This window comes from Corvus brachyrhynchos, unplaced genomic scaffold (assembly GCF_000691975.1).
Source record: "Corvus brachyrhynchos isolate BGI_N302 unplaced genomic scaffold, ASM69197v1 scaffold130, whole genome shotgun sequence".
NCBI lineage: Eukaryota > Metazoa > Chordata > Aves > Passeriformes > Corvidae > Corvus > Corvus brachyrhynchos.
In genome coordinates, this window is record NW_008236193.1 from 1,654,851 (window position 1) to 1,671,157 (window position 16,307).

At 44.2% G+C, this 16,307-nt stretch overlaps 2 protein-coding genes across 2 annotated transcripts in view; one reads left to right on the top strand and one right to left on the bottom strand.

Moving 5' to 3' along the window:
* The first annotated feature begins 210 nt into the window (after positions 1–210).
* RPL36 (ribosomal protein L36) lies at positions 211–1,348 on the top strand. Its single transcript, XM_017739778.1, has 2 exons — positions 211–657; positions 1,218–1,348. Exons 1-2 carry the CDS (start codon positions 226–228, stop codon positions 1,305–1,307), a joined length of 522 nt encoding a protein of 173 aa, XP_017595267.1. The 5' UTR covers positions 211–225; the 3' UTR covers positions 1,308–1,348.
* Positions 1,349–2,451: 1,103 nt separating this feature from the next.
* The window catches only part of LONP1 (lon peptidase 1, mitochondrial), a 17,780-nt gene continuing 3,924 nt past the window's right edge, over positions 2,452–16,307 (bottom strand). Inside the window, exons 7-18 of the mRNA XM_017739785.1 lie at positions 16,247–16,307; positions 14,284–14,504; positions 12,645–12,783; positions 11,682–11,860; positions 9,902–9,989; positions 8,376–8,498; positions 7,517–7,633; positions 7,093–7,233; positions 6,842–7,007; positions 5,649–5,857; positions 4,198–4,362; positions 2,452–2,851 (exon numbers count right to left, since the gene is read on the bottom strand). The exon at positions 16,247–16,307 is cut by the window's right edge and continues 5 nt beyond it. Coding sequence (XP_017595274.1) covers positions 2,687–2,851; positions 4,198–4,362; positions 5,649–5,857; positions 6,842–7,007; positions 7,093–7,233; positions 7,517–7,633; positions 8,376–8,498; positions 9,902–9,989; positions 11,682–11,860; positions 12,645–12,783; positions 14,284–14,504; positions 16,247–16,307 — 1,774 coding nt within the window. The 3' untranslated portion in view covers positions 2,452–2,686. The remainder of the gene's footprint in view (positions 2,852–4,197; positions 4,363–5,648; positions 5,858–6,841; positions 7,008–7,092; positions 7,234–7,516; positions 7,634–8,375; positions 8,499–9,901; positions 9,990–11,681; positions 11,861–12,644; positions 12,784–14,283; positions 14,505–16,246) is intronic.

Sequence of the window (16,307 nt, forward strand, 5' to 3'; positions counted from 1 at the left end):
GGAGAAGGGAGGGCTCCGAATCCGTGAGTTGCCCGTGACTGCGGGACGGCGGCTGTGAAAGATGTGTGCCTTCTAGAGTCTCTCCTGTTCTTGTTCTCTTGGTAACAAAAGACAATCCCTACAAAACTGCCCGGAGTTTCCCTCCTCGGAGCTATCTAGGTCCGATAGATGCGTGTGTTGTTACGAGACAAAAATGCATCCGGGCCTTTTATCCACTCTGATTAAATGCTCCGTGTAGCTGTGGTGTCCGATGTGCGCTGCAGTGCAAACCGTGGGTCCTGCTTTTTCCAAAACTGCTGGGCCACGCCAGTGTGTGACACATCCGGACCCGAGGCTGAAGACAGACTGGCACACCTGGCCAAGCTCAAGTGCTCCGTAGCATCTGCCGGGGATCAGGTGTCTTTGGGACATGCCAACAGCGTGGGCTGGTTTTGCGGCCTAGCCGGGAGTGTGCCACAGCCCTTTGCAGTCCCCTTTGCATCAGCCAGCGTGCCTTGTAACCTGCGTATTCCCTTCCCACAGCGCCTGACCAAACACACCAAGTTTGTGCGAGACATGATCAGGGAAGTCTGCGGCTTTGCACCCTATGAGCGACGTGCAATGGAGTTGCTGAAAGTGTCCAAGGACAAACGTGCTCTGAAGTTCATCAAGAAGCGGGTGGGTCAATTAACTAACAAGGATGGCAGAAACTATTGTCAGCTTTCTGTTTTCTGCCTTCCCTTAGGAATATTTGGCTTTTTAATTAATTATCTTTATTTTTTTTCTGTTGTTTCGGAAGTTACTGGTGTAATATGATGGAGTGGAGAGAATGTTCCTTGGGTTGGGTGGGAGAGCAGGAGGTGGATACAAAGGTACTTTGCCAGAAAGGGCCTGAGCTCAGGGATTCAGGCTTGTCATGCTATTACTGCATGGTTTGTGTGTCTGGTGTGGGGAGGATGAGAGCTGCACTGATAGAGGTTGGGTGCCATTAACCAGGAGACTTTAAATGGGGTTCCTTGAGTTGTAACGGTTATGAGCTGAAAGCAGCCCCTTTGGTGTCCCAAATAACTGTGCTGAGGTACTACTGAGACACGATGGCAACCTCCTAGCTGGAGGTCGAGTCCGTCTTTCCAGGACTTTACCATTCTGCCTGGTTTTGGGGTGTGTTGGCAGTGACACCTGCAAAAACCCCAGCCTGTGCTGGGTGAAGACTTGAGTGCTCTGCTCTCTCCCTACAGGTTGGCACTCACATTCGGGCCAAGAGGAAGCGGGAGGAACTCAGTAACGTCCTGGCAGCCATGAGGAAAGCTGCTGCAAAGAAGGATTGAGTTGCACAGGCTGCAACACAATAAAGTCTTTTCTCTCAGAACCAGGGTAGTGAGTATTCTTGGTACACGTACTTCAGTGGGCGCTGCTGGGGGATGCTGACAAGGTCCTGAACTTCAGTGATCAAGAACTTGGGTCAGTGGTTTATTGTACCTACAGCTGGAGATGCTGATACTGGTGCTGCTGGGACTTACTCCAGAGGGCAATCCTCTGTGACTTATGTGGAGTCTCAGGACTTGGAAATCGCTGGAATAATACCTTCTGTTTCCTACTCTGTCTTCAGACCTAGATGGTGGTAGGAGGGAAGTGGGCAAAAATGGCTTTTGAAAACACTAACTACTTTACACTCCTTCCCCAGGGCACATCAGCCCATTCCTTATGCAGCTTAGCCCGCTTGTGTTTCCCTTTGTACCCTCTATTCAGGCCTGTTTTCTGCAGTGTGTTAGCAAGTCATGAAAGACACCTGGAGTCAGCAGAACTGCTTGGACTTCAGTAGCTGGATTCTTTATTCTCTCCTAAGGGCTCCCTTGCTGTGAGATGACAAGGGCTGTTCTTCCTGGCTGAGAAAATACTTTTCAACTAAACTCCATGCTATTACTCTTCCCCTCTTTAAATTCCTTTTTCTTAAGAGTTCATTGGAAGGAGAAGTACTCAAGTTCTCTGGTCCCCAAGCCTGTGATTACTGATGTACAACAGTCAATGTCAAGACATTTAATTCCTTTTCTCACTCCCTCAATATGATACAGCTGTTGCAGAGGCACAGGCCATCTGTGGTGCAGCACAGTGCTGACTGCTGATCCTGAGCATGTTGCTGTTTGGCCTTGGTCTGCTCTCTTTAAGCCTTGGAGTTCTATCTGGTGGTATTGACCTGGTGACTGAACCTGGAGAGCCACGTATCTTGATCAGCTGAATGTACCAGCTCTGCTGAACTACCTTAGGATTTCAGTGTCCTTTCAGCCTAGCCTAGGCTTCTAAGCAGAGACAGATTCTGAGAGCTACTTGCCTTCCACCACATCAGGAATAACAGCTGTACATCAACCTGGCTCTGGGTGTACTGTTCAGTCCTTTTCCACAAACATACTGAAATTTACAGAGAAATACCTGAAACATATTTAGTGAGAAGAGACCAGACTAGCCCCACTGCTAGTGGCTGATAACATGCCCGTTCCTTTGGCAAAATTGGAAATCCTTTATTGTAGATCATAATTCAGTATTAAAGACTGAGAAGTATTTTATTCTAGCAGAGCCATAATTCATTTTGGCAGCTGCGCAGCAGCAATAGCTTCATGTCCCACTTCAGGATTGCCCCCAGTCATTCATCTCTAGGCGGGAGCTGAGTGCTTAGGGATAGACCACCTTCCAGCCATCAGGGCACGGGCTGTCATCCTCCAGTGAGATCCAGCTGTGAAAATGCTATATCAAATACCTCTTTGTAGTGCTCCACAAAATGCACTTCCAGTCCTTCTGTAATGAATCCAGCAAGGTCATAATAATCTTTTTTGTTCTCTGATGGCAGAATGATGCAGGTAACACCTGCTCTCTTTGCCTGTGGGGAGAAAAAGTTGGGCTGTCTTTTGACTCCTAGGAATCCTTCCATGTACCAGAAACACCCCCATTTCTGAAAGTAAGCAGTTATTTAGGAGCATGATCCAGCTTTACTCTCTTTGGAGAGCAGCAAGGGCATTCCTAACAGGTATCACCAGGGTGAAGCATGTTCTAGATCCCCCCTCAAGCCCCAAAACACATACTCTCCAGTGCCATGTCAGCTGCAGGGACAGATGATGGGGAGGCATTTTAGTTGGACTATGTCAGCACATTGGGGGATTGTTTAAAACATCCGTATTACTTTACAGAGTTTTAAGGGTCTGTTCCAGCTTGGGTGAGGATAAAGCCTAAGATGAAAGCAAGAGTTAGAAACAGCTTATCAGACCAACCTACCCCATCAATACCCTTAGCACAATTCTACAGAACCTTTTGATAAGGACACCTTCCCTGGAAAGGGTATGGAAAGCAGAGCTGCTCCTCCCCCAACAGGTTTGTACCCATCTGCTTTAGGGGTGATTCTGCGTTGAGGCCTGTGGCCACTCACACTGCTGCAAGCGCAGCCAGTCAGCGCCATCGCACGTTAGTCCTGTACTGACTGCTACAAACAACTACTCATTCTTAAGTCATACAACGAAAACAAATCACATTGCAGAAGGCTGTAGCCCAAATATATCTGGGGACAGAACACGATGTGGAGCCCCAGCTCAACAGAAGACGACCTAGTAACATTCTTGACAGAAAAATTTGTGTGTGTGGTGCAAGGCTTATGTAGGCCAGAATTGTGCAGGTGAAAAGTAGGGAGAGAGATTCAACTCTCGGAATTCTGAAAACTGCAAAGGGTTGAAACCAAAAATACAAGACACTAAGGTTCCTTTCATCTAAAACAGACAACTATGAGATGTCAGATGAATTCACACTGGAACTAGGGAACAGAGCCTTGATTTTAAGAATGTACCTTAGAGATGCTGTCAAATCTCCACTGGATGCCCTCCTTAAACAGGCAATTGAGCACAGCACAGGTGTGTGCTAGTCTGACAAAGCAGACAGCTCTGACTGCCAGTTAAAGCTGTCAGTCACCTTCAATTCTGCCAGTCTAGGTGGAATTGAGCTAGGCCAACACAGCTGCCCTCACATAAAGCCTGAGGTCCCATCCCTTTCCTCACAGCCAGAGACACAGTCAAGATTGCCGTGTTCCCCTGCAGAACATGTGTCCAACCTGTGTATGGAATGAAATCACTGCCTCTCCCAGTTCAAGGAGCCACCCCTCTGGCTGTCCTGTCCCCACTGAGCCCAACCCAGGGCTCTCTCCCATGGACGATGCACAAGAGACAAGAGAAGAGCTCTTACCGCAATAGTCTTCTCCTTGATCCCACCAACAGGAAGAATTTTTCCAGTCAATGACACCTCTCCAGTCATGGCTACATTCTGCCTCACTGGGCAATTCATGGCCAGCGACAGCAGAGCTGTTACAATGGTACATCCTGCGCTTGGTCCATCCTTCGGTGTTGCTCCCTGTTTAAAAAAACAAAAAGCACAACCCCCCTGCTCATTCAAGAAGCAGCACAGCCAGACAGTACCATTGCCCTTGTTTTAACATTGTCCCAATTTCATGAAGCCTCATAAAGGTTTTTGCGTGTGTGAGTGATGGAATGAATCCTGGTATTTGAATTGGCTGGTTTATTAACAACTGTGACATTCCTCACCTTATTCATGAGGAATAATCCATGAGTCCACAGTGTGGTTTCTGGCCTGATGCCACCACCATACTCACTGGGCTCAGGTCTTTGAATAAGCAACATCAGTGGAAAAAAAAGCACAAACATTTTGAAGCTCTTTGTTAGACCTAGCCAACCATGGAAACAAGGAACAGAAGTCAACATCACAAGGGGGAGAGTGTCAAGAGCCACGAAGTAGTGGAGGACAATACCGAAAACCATTCAAGGCAGAAAAGATCAGTATATAAAGCCCCACAAAATCCAGGCCTGAACTAGTGACAGTCTGGACTTATCTGAGATCAAACCTCTTTGAGGTAAGAGCAGAGGAAATCAGTGTTTGAGAGGGAGTAGAGACAGAGATCACGTCTGCTGTTTTCTCATCTTCCAGGCAATGGAATCACAGACAACAGTGCAGTAGCTGGACAGACACAGAGCAAGCTGCAACAAGGACACTGCGCACAGAGCACTCAGTAGTCCAGAAGGAAAGCTTGGGCACAATCGCAGTTCAAAATCTGTCTTCAGTAAAGCACCTGCCCAAAGCTTGTTACACAGCATGTGAGCCACTCTGAGCACTGTGTGCATTTATTTTCAGCCCCAAATATTGGACAAATGCAATCACTGCCATTACGTGGACTAGGAAGCATGGCACAGAGATCAGGAGTAGTATTTCCAATTATGTGTAAATGACTTGAAGCCTTTAAGAAGGCCTGGTAACACAGAGACCTAAACTTTGGAGTCCTTGTAACTTAATACAAGCGTTTATCCAAATCACTTATCTCTGTGTCATGGTTTCCCCACCTGCACAACAGGGCCAACAGCTACAACAAAAACTTAGGTTTCCTTAGAAAATTATCCAAGCCCCTGTATTCTTGCCACATGCTTGCTGTAGAAAGGAGTGGAAACATGGCTCATAAGAAGACCTTCACAGGAACCTGAAGAAAACGCCTTCATTCCTGGGTTTTACTGCTAGAAGAGGGCATTCTGCACAAAATACGGACAAATGAAGTGCCTTCCAGCTTTACATCCAGGGGAGCAAACCAGCCTGGCTGCTGTGCATGCTCTGTGAACTCTGCATCAGTTTACCTCTGGCACATGCAAGTGAATATGAGAAGACATAAGAAAGTCATTGTTGGGGTCCTTCTGCATCAGAAAGGCTCTTGCAAATGTGTATGCAATTTTGGCACTCTCTTTCATTACATCTCCTAGTTGCCCTGTTACTTCAAGCGACCCATCCTTGTTCTCCTTGTCTTTGGGTCGCCTCAGGGATGTTTCAATAAACAGAGTGGAACCTCCTAAAAAAAAAAAAAAAGGAAAACAACATCTGAAAAAAAGTTAAAGGAAAATTAAACCAGAAAGTTTTGGTGATGCAGAAGCTATGTCAGGCATTTGGAACTGATGCTCTCTAATGAGACACTAGCCCTTGGGTAGAGAGCAGCTGAAACCTGTTACCAAAATACCTTCAGGAAGGCCAGCTAGAAATCTCAACAGTCTCCATTCATTGCTTTTTTGGACTTCATCTTCTAAGAACACAGATGCAATCCCTATTTAATGGAAATAATCAAGTTCTTACAATGGTTTCAGGTTCTTTGTTTCCTCCAGAGAGTAAGCGGAGTTCGTATCATAAAACACTTTTAGCCACTTCAGTTCTCCAGTGCCAGGTACCTATTTACCTTTTCCACCATACTGGTAATTTCCCTCTTAACCACCTTAATTCTACCAAAGGTCAATCTGAATATGCAGCGGTCATCTCCTTTGCCATGTGCTGTTATTTCCATCCTGTAGTGCACAAAAGCCCCCAAGTTACTAGGTGAGTAATCCAATGAACGGTAAGCAGCCAACTGCACGCACCCCACAGAATGCTGGAACATCAAAAGTCAAGTCAGTGTTGCACATCACTGATGAGACACAGCATTCCTCAGCTGTGCTGTGTCATAGTGGCACCTCCTGCTGCTGTTAAAGAAACAGACCAGATTTTTTCTTCTCTGAAAAGCCTTACGCTTTTAGTCACTGCTGTTCCTAATGTATGTCAGTTGTATGGGATATGGAGCTTAAGGAGAAAACATGCTGGCCCAGAGCTAAGATAAGCCTGGGTAAGGGCATAAGAAAGGCTCCCTTCTTCAAGGAAGTAGTATTCAGGATCCAAAAGCCAAAGGAAGTTCCTTTTACTGGTGCCTGTAGAAGAATGTCACTGGACTCAGTTCTGTTTGACTGTCACATTCAGTTTTTGAAAATGATACAGAAATGTAGACATTAACCCCAAATTAATTTTGTCTCACCCATAGCTGTCCAGGCCAGACCCATCACCACTCCTGGGGGAGTGGTTTCATACATGCGATCCACAGTGAAGATGGGCTTTCCTACAAAGTCCTGCAGGTTTTCAGGTGTTACTTGGACCGTCTCTGCTTCTCCACTCACAATTTTATAGGCAGATTTCCTCAATACCTGGGTGAGACAGTAATTTATCTCTGTAGAAAAAGCTGAGAATGCTGATGCACAGTGGTCACAGTTACACATAACTTTCCCTCACCTTTTCTACTTGTTTCTGCAGATTCCTCACCCCACTCTCTCTGCAGTACTGTTTGATGAGAACAGTCAGGACATCCGACGTGATTTGGGCTTTGTTTTCATCCAAGCCACACAGAACTCGTGCTTGAGGGACCAAGTATCTCTGAAAGAAATAATGCCCCACATCCTTCTCTTAGTATTTGTGACAAAAGCCTGGTGGTTCCAATTCACTCAATGCTGTTAGCTCAGTGTTGCTTTCTGGTGTCCACAGCCTATGGAACACTGGAGTTACGTTAACTGTGTGTTCAAATCAAAGGAACTCTGTCCAAAATACCATGTGCCTAATTTTTTTGGACACAGTTGGATGTAAATATGTAAGCCTGAATCTGCCAAAAAAAAATTTATCAGATGTCATTCACATAAAGCACAACAGTGATTTCTCTTACCTCTGCAATTGCAAGTTTCTCTTCTGCTACATATCCTGACACATTTATCACTTCCATTCTATCCCGCAGTGGCTCTGGAATGGTTTCTGTTACGTTGGCAGTACAAATAAAAAGTACCTGGAAGCATTACAAGATCCTATTAAGCACTTTCATTAACCTGCTGCTTTACTCCAAGTACTAGTTCTTAAGTTCTGTCTTTCTCTGTCTGAAGGGCTAGAGCAAGATCACCTTTTCTGTGGAATTAGTTTTTATTAGAAGTTTTGGATTTTAGAACTATGTAATAGCATGTTCCCTACCCCCAAAATAAATGTTTAGAAACGCACAATGCACAAACCGGGAAATCGGAATGGTTTGATAGGGACCAGGAAATGGGAGATCTACATCTCACTCAGAAGTTCTTTCTACCTTCTAGGAAATTAGCACAGAATGACCCTATTATCTATATCTATTGCTAATACGTCAATTCTGCAATTTATGTCAGCTGCACAGAAAGTGCAATGGCGTCTAAAGACGACAAATTTCAAAAGCTTCATAGCAGCATTAGGCCACCTCCCTTGACAGCAGCTCTGCCAATCACTATGTAAAGGAAAACTCTTGCCTTTTCTAGTGGACACCACACGTGTTTGTCCCTGGCTCTACACGGAGTTAGGGCTACAGGACATACGCCAGTGATCATGTTCTTTCATGTGCAGACACTTCAGTTAAAGCCAATTCCTACAGAGACAGCTGTATACCATTTATTTTCCATCTGACTTTCCAACCGAATAAAATGTCAGCATCTTTTCATGGACAGGAAATCTCTGCATTGATACACATTCATACATTCTGGTTCTAAAACCTCTGCAGAAAAGAGAAATACCTTTGATAAATCCACAGGAACATCAAGATAATGATCCAAGAAGTTAGAGTTTTGTTCTGGATCCAATAGTTCTAGAAGGGCCGAGGATGGATCCCCTTGATAGCCTCTTCCTATTTTATCCACCTGTGGGAGAAAAAAAAGTAATGCTCTAAGAAGCTTCCTACCACGATAAATTCTCAAGTAAGGTTTTTTTCAAGGCTCCATCTGAAAATCTTCATGAGATGTTCATTAACATCCAGTACCAGTTTACCACTTTTCTGTGCACTCATCCAAGTCCCCACGACCTTCCTGTGTGAGCACACGACACACCTGAGAAGACACAGGGCTTTTGAGTGTTGCAGAAAATCACTGTGAAGTCTCAGGCAATGTGCATACAATAAAAAGCACTACTACTAGTGGGCTACTACTCATTAAGCTGAGATAAGCTATAGGCTCAGACCAGAACACTTACTCCACCAGTGGGAGGACTGGGAGTGCTAGCTTACACCACTTCCCAAATATATAGGCTCAGACACTCTCCTTACTCTCCCCAAGGTGCAAAGTGCCTACACACAACCATTCAAGCAGAGCCCAATTAGTGACCTGTGCTGTTGTCACAGTCACAAGTTAATTGAAGCTCGTGGGGATTTCTTGAAGTCATCTCGACCAACCCCATTGCTCACGCAGGGCCACTAGAGCCAGCTGCCCAGGACCATGGCCAAGGTCATTGACTCTTCCAGCACGGCAAACTCTCCTTCTAAGGATACAAACAGGGCCACGGCTTCTCCTTTAGGAGTAGTGTTAACTGGATGGCCTTAATTAAATTTGCTTCTACAGCCAAGGCAGGGCTTCTGGCCAACACCACTCAAGTGTCATAGCCTCCGGGTTCCATTACCTTTCAAATCAAGATACTCATTGGTTACATCACACTGCAATGGATGACAGTTTATCGGTCCCCCATACCATTCCTAAGACATCTGCTGTTGGTCCTTCCCAGGTACGGCACACAAGAAGGCCAGAAAGACCTTCAGTCTATTCTGAATACCTGCTATTATATCCTGTCCTTATTTGCTTTTCCACAAAGCATTAGGCTGGTATCCCTGACTCATTTATTCTCAAATAAGACCACAAATTGACAGTAAGCATCTTATTCCTTATAGTCCTGCTTTAGACCTACTGAGAGTGACTCTTGCTAATAATCACACAGGCAATAGTGGATTTGTGCACAGTGATGTGCTCACACCTATGCAGGAAACACAGGGAACTACGGAAACCTCTGAATATCCAGTCAGGTCCATTAGGATCCAAACAGCTGCAATTTAATCAGAAGGACACAACTAAAATTTTAAAGTTGGAGTCTGTTATAAGGAGAGAAAACAAAGCGTCTCAGGTATCAGTGTCACCCAGAGAACTTGAGAGCCCAGCCTCATTTAAACAGAAAGAACCTGGGATTTTTAGGAGCGTTACTGCTTCACCTTTTCTACAGTGATCAAGAATTGGTACAAGTCTTTAAGAGCAAAACCTAGAAAAAAGACCAAATACTTCACCTCATCAATCAGTATAAGTGGATTCTCTGTCTTGGTCTTCTTCAGACACTGGATGATTTTTCCTGGCATTGCTCCAACATATGTCCTCCTGTTTTACCAGAGATTGTATTTAGGGAACCATTGCAAAGCACAACACATATCAGAACATACACCATGCAGCTGACAGAGTAAGTGTATCCTGCTGGGAAACAAGTCTTTATTTCTTCAGTATCTATCAAAAGCATTCTCCATCACCATATTAAGCACCAAGACCCACCTAGTTTGTTTCTAGTAAAGAACTGACATGAATTTTGGCAAAATACTCCTGGATGGCAGTTTTTATCTTTAGTTTTAACCACTTCTCAATTAGAGGAAAGCAAAGAGGTAAGGCTGAGAATAGAGATGTTTGAATTTTCATGGATTTTGGGTAAGAAATGTTAGAAAAGGTAACGTGTCCCTTCCTCACTTGATAGGAACAAAAAGACCAGTGTAAATCAAAAAATACTGAAGGAACAAACTGTTAATAGCAAAACGTAATCTTCCTGCTAGAGATTGTTTCTGGTTCAGAAACAAGCAGAAGCAGAGGAAGAGGGTAACAACAGAGTGAATGCCAAGAGGGACAGAACAGAGAACATCTGAAAAACACAGAAAATAGTTCTCTCTGCTTATGTTTAGGGCAGAGCCTTGCAGGTTCAATTTACTCCGCAGAACAGCTACTCTTACTGGTTTGAAAACACTGCTGGTTTTATGTTCAGATGCTGACCCTCTCCTCTGCTTTGGTGAGGCCACATCTGGAGTGTCGTGTTCAGTTCTGGACTTCCCAGTTCAAGAAAGACAAGAAACTGCTGGGGAGAGTCCAGTGGAGGGCTATGAAGATGATGAGGGGACCAGAGCATCTCTCATGGGAAAGGCTGAGGGAGCTCAGCCTGTTTAGTCTGGAGAAGGGATGACTGAAAGGGGATCTTATCAATGTGTACAAATATCTGAAGGGTGGGTGTCAAGAGGACAGGGCCAGACTCTTGCCAGTGGTGCCCAGTGACAGGGCACAGGGCAATGGGCACAAACTGAAACACAGGAAATTCCACCTGAATATGAGGGAAAACTTCTGTACTTTGAGGGAGGCAGAGCCCTGGAACAGGCTGCCCAGAGAGGCTGTGGGATCTGTTTCTCTAGAGACATTCGAAACTTGTCTGGACACCATCCTGTGCAACCAGCTGTAGCTGAACCTGCTTTAGCAGGGGAATGGTCTAGATGATCTCCAGAGGCCACTTTCAATCCCAGCCATTCTAAGACTTCATGTGTGCAGAAAAAAATAAACCTATGGAAGGGTCACATCTACTGATTTATTATTCACTTCTTGTTCTCCCCATGAATGTTCTTGTTTCCAAGTTTTCCTCATGCAGCACCTCCATCTTGATTATTCGGAAACCAAGTCTCAATCACACCTGAACACATATGTGAATGACCCTGTTCAAACTGTCACCATTCTCTAGTTCTGACATTTATAGACAGGCATGTATTAGCATTTGGCACCAATCCAATGGCTTTGGGTAGCTCACTCAGCTTTTCAAAGCTGAGAATACACAAGAATTAGGGAGCAACTGCACTTAAAAACACAAATATAATTATGTTCCAAACTCCACCCTTTGCTATCTTTTTCACCTCTTTCTGTATCTCAACTCCTGTCAGCAAGGGTTGGCAGAATAGAGATGAAAATTACACACATTGTCCAACTCCAGTTAGGCTCCTATTTACATTAGTAAAAACTGCTGGATAGACAAACTGCTTAAGTTACACTGACCTGTGTCCTTTTATTTCTGCTACATCAGTCATCCCTCCAACACTGAAACGGAAATACTCTCTGTTTAGGGCTCTGGCAATCGAGCGGGCAATACTGGTTTTGCCAACTCCAGGGGGACCATAAAAACACAGAATCTTCCCCTGGGTGGATCCTCGCAGCTGGCTGACTGCAATAAATTCCTGTAAAACAGATAAAGTACCAGCAGTGAACAGAAGGGAATGTCAGCAACACCAAAACACATTTGGTATCAGGTCAAGCAGTGATTACAAAACAAGCATCATACACAAAACTGGTCCTCAAAGGATTTGGGGAGGGCAAGGGGAGAAGCTAAGTCAGGATGCACCTGTTTTCCCTCTGGTTATTTACATACTTGGTTGTCCCCAGGTTCTGTGCTCTGTATCACCTCACCAGAAGCAGCAGTCTCTCTCTCCACTGCCTTGGAGTGAGAAGACAGAGTTATAGTTCTTCTCCCAGCTTCCCTTGTTCTCACCTGAGTCTCTCAAGCTACATGTGAGCATCTCCTACTGTACCACTCCCCATGGGCTAAGTTAAGCTTGCTTCATTTCACACTTCTGTGCCAGACAACCCTCAATAACACTGAACAGTTGACCAATCAAAAGATCACAGTTCAGAACTGAAGCCTCAACTGGTTATACACTTACAGTGAAGAAATGAAGGTGCAAGTGGGGAAAACAAATCCAGAGACTGCTTCCCTTGGACACTTACTTGCCCAGCATTAAGTGCAAACCAGAATATTGCATTTTGAAATGAGAATGTGACCTTCGTTGCCACAAGTAATTAAGCACATTAACCAGTCACCAGAACATTTGGGTCTTTCATGCAGCTTTCTGTTTGATGCATGAATTAACACCAATTCAATGGAGATTGCAATGTGAAACACATCCAAAATGCCTCATGTTAAGCAGAGTGTGAAATGGGACACACTGTCTACTCCAGCCTTACCAGAATTCGCTTCTTGACATCATCCATTCCATAGTGATCCTCCTCCAGAACCGCCTGGGCTCTGGCCAGCTCCAGGTTCTCCTCGCTACACTTACCCCACGGGATGGATGTCAGCCAGTCCAAGTAGTTCCGTGTAACACTGACAGAAACACATGAATGAGAGTGATTTGACAATCATCAGCTTCCTCAACCAACTTCCAAAACAACCTCATCCAGAACAAGTGGGATGTAAAGTGAGGATATGAAAAGAACATCAGTATCTGGGCAGTCAGTGCTAACCTTTTTCACAGTCTTCAATCCCTTGTCCCTCCTCCCACAAAAAACCGCAAAGCTTTTTTTCACAGCTTTTGCTTTTCTGAAACAAAGAACCTTCAATATACCATGAAAAGACTTAAATTTCTGCACACAAGTTCCCTGTAAAATTGTTTTGGGTGGGGCTGGCTCCTGTCTGAAAAGGAATAGGACTGCTTGTACACTCTGCCCCACATCAACTGTTCAGATGGGTTCACGAAACTTAAAACTAGAAAAAGTTTTCTGTCTCCACAGTAAACTAAGACATGGCAGAGATTCCTGGCTCAGAAGCAAGGAAAAACAGCTGGATGCACAACACCACAGAGAGAGATTTAGGACTGGGATAATGATGTCAATATGGCAGTTTACAGTAGAGATAATCAGTATAAACACACTGAAGAGATCACAGCTGTGTCAAAGCACTACTCACTGTTCTAAAACCGTGCACTTAGATCAGGAATTCAAGTGTACAGGGAGGTCTGCACAATGCAGTAACTAGTAAGTTGTGCACAGTCATGGACACAGGGAAACACAGCTGGGCTGTCTGGGCCCAGGATTCACCCGATGGCAATTGCCATGCCACCAGAGCTTTGGCTTTTTTCTCCCAAATACATCCTTTGCAAACTTGCAACCACTGTTACAGCTCTGAAGGAAAGGGAAAGGCACTAATGCTGGCTGTGAAGCCCAGTATATCTTTTCTATGATTACCATGACGCTGCTCATCCAAAGGCATGTTTGCCCTCAAACAGTCTTTTATTCTGTAAAAGACGTTTTTAAAAGCAGAGACCCAGAACATTAAGAGAGCTGATGAGTACACCAACTGCTGTATTGTATAGCACACTCTGACTCAACAGACAAGAAATGTTCAACTCAACCTCAGTTTCTGACAATTCACATCACAGAACATATGTTATCAACTATTCACTCCTTAGCAATTCCAACCCTGCCCCAATAATTCAGGGACCACTTCAGGTAACTTAGCCAATGTCATGTATTAGCAACTAGCTTCTCTTCTCTCACATCTACTGAAAACACCGAAGTACAAGGAAGAAGAGCCAAAAGTGAGGGCAGAAAAAGAATCACCACACACTTCACGAGGAACTAACTGCACATTTTGTACCTCTAGTATCAGACTGCAAGAGAAGACAGAAGACCTAAAATGATCCCAAGAGGTAGACTACATAAGTAAACACAGGCAGTTTGGAGAAAATCCTATAATGTGATGATATGCTACAAGCAGAAAAAATTAGAGGGGAGGGGAGAAGACTAAGGTAAGTGCTTCACAGAACTGCACTGATGTCTCATTCTGCAAACGAACCCTGACAGCATGACATGGCCATGCACTCACTTGAATTCTGAGGAGTGATTATCCAACAAGCCCAACTTGTTCAACTCTTCATCAATCACATCCATGACATGTTTTGGCACTACCAGCTCCTTTAGTCGCTCACGGAATTTCTCTTCTATAGCATCCTTGTCCTCTTTTTCCAGACCTAGTTCTTTCTTAATGATCTTCAATTGTTCTTGAAGAAGATACTTGCGATGTGTTTGCTTGATCTTCTCCTCAACCTAGACAAAGCAACAAATACAGTAACTAATGGGTTCCTGGTACAGCCCATCTAACATCAAATACTTCCAAATACTTCTTAGTTACGATGTTCCCAGCAACTGAAAATACTACTTGGAACTCATCTGCAGTGTATTCTAACACAAGAAGTGACTTAACAACATTCTCCAGCACCCTCCATATCTTGGCGGCCTTCACTGGCCATGATTCAGTGCTTCAATGTTCTGTTTGTGCTGGGGAGACCAAAAGCAGAGTAAGACAGATGTGACCTCTTTAGTACCAAACAGAGAGGGCTAACCACTACTCTCTACCTGCTGCCTACACAGGGCAACTGAAGCCCAGCATACAGTTGGCCTTCCTTGCCACAAGGACAGTCTGCTAACTCAGGGTCAGCTTCCTCCACATCAGGGCTTCAAAGTCCTTTTTTGTATGGCTATTTTCTATCCTGGTTATTCCAGGCCTGGTCTGGACTGTGAATGTCTCTTGGCAGAACTTAAGGAGGTTCTTACTGACTCCCCAAGGGGATACCACTAGTAGCTGGCTGAAGTTAGACTTTACCACATTGATCACAACCTTTTCTGCCCATTAGTCTAGCCAATTTTTTCACCAACCTCGTACTACATACTTCCAGAGTGTAACATCCCAATTTGGTCAGAATACTATTACGGTTGACCTCAACAAAGCCCATGCAAACATCAAGGTATACAACAGTCATTGAATCATAGAATCATTTAGGTAGCAAAAGACCTCTGAGATCATTGAGTCAAACCATTAGCCCAGCACTGCCAAAGCCCACCATCAAACCATGTTTCCTTCTCTTGCTCTGGGCCTTCTCATAAGAGAAGACAATTAGGCAATTTGCTTTTGGGAAATCCCTTCTGGGTGTTCCAGATCATGTCCTTCTTCTTTTGCCTGTACAGGACTTTTTGGAGAATTTTCCCCATAATCTTCCCAGGGACTGGGGGCAGGCTGACATGCCTACAGTCGTCCCTGATTCTCCTCCTTGGAGATGGGCATGGCATTTACCTTTTTCTGGTTTCCCAGGAACCTCTCCTGTGACCACAGTGTTTTAAAGATGAGTGAAAAAACAAAATAATGACATTGATAAACCCTCTCAGCATCCTTGGATGCATATCTCGTCCCACAGACTGCATCTGTTCAATTTTCTTAAGAAGTCTCCAACAATTCCAACCCCGGTCCAAAAGCATTTTGCACTTAACATTAATTCTAAAAGCCCCAGTTACTGGGAGTTAACAAAAAAAATATGACTCGGTATACTCAAATGTTTGTACTTCATATTTTTCATATTTCATTTTCATATTTTTTCATATTTCATTACCATTTAGCAGTTACTGTATTCTGATTAAATCTTACAACAGACAGGAACTACTGCAGTTCACAGGAGTTAGCAGAGGGTCTTTTGAAATAACATTGTGCTATTTACACTAGTACATGCTATATACAGTATTATGCTGTATATTGTTACACAGATGCTTGGTAAATTGCAGATCTCTAGATTTATCTGCTTGCATGAAATTACAACTTGGACACAATTTAACAGCAGATGCTGTAGCCTCATGTCTTGTTACTTCTACCATGTGCAGGAAAAAATACATTTCTAACAGAAGAACAGAAAACCTTAAATATAAGTAATGTACCCTTTAGAGCATGTACCCATACTAAGCATCAGAGTGGTGGACACGATATAAATATACAAAAGGCATTTGTTACTCCAGGAACTTACCTCTCTTCCAAGACGCTGCTGAAGTTTGCTCAGCTCATATTCCTTTTTCAGAAGGGAAAGA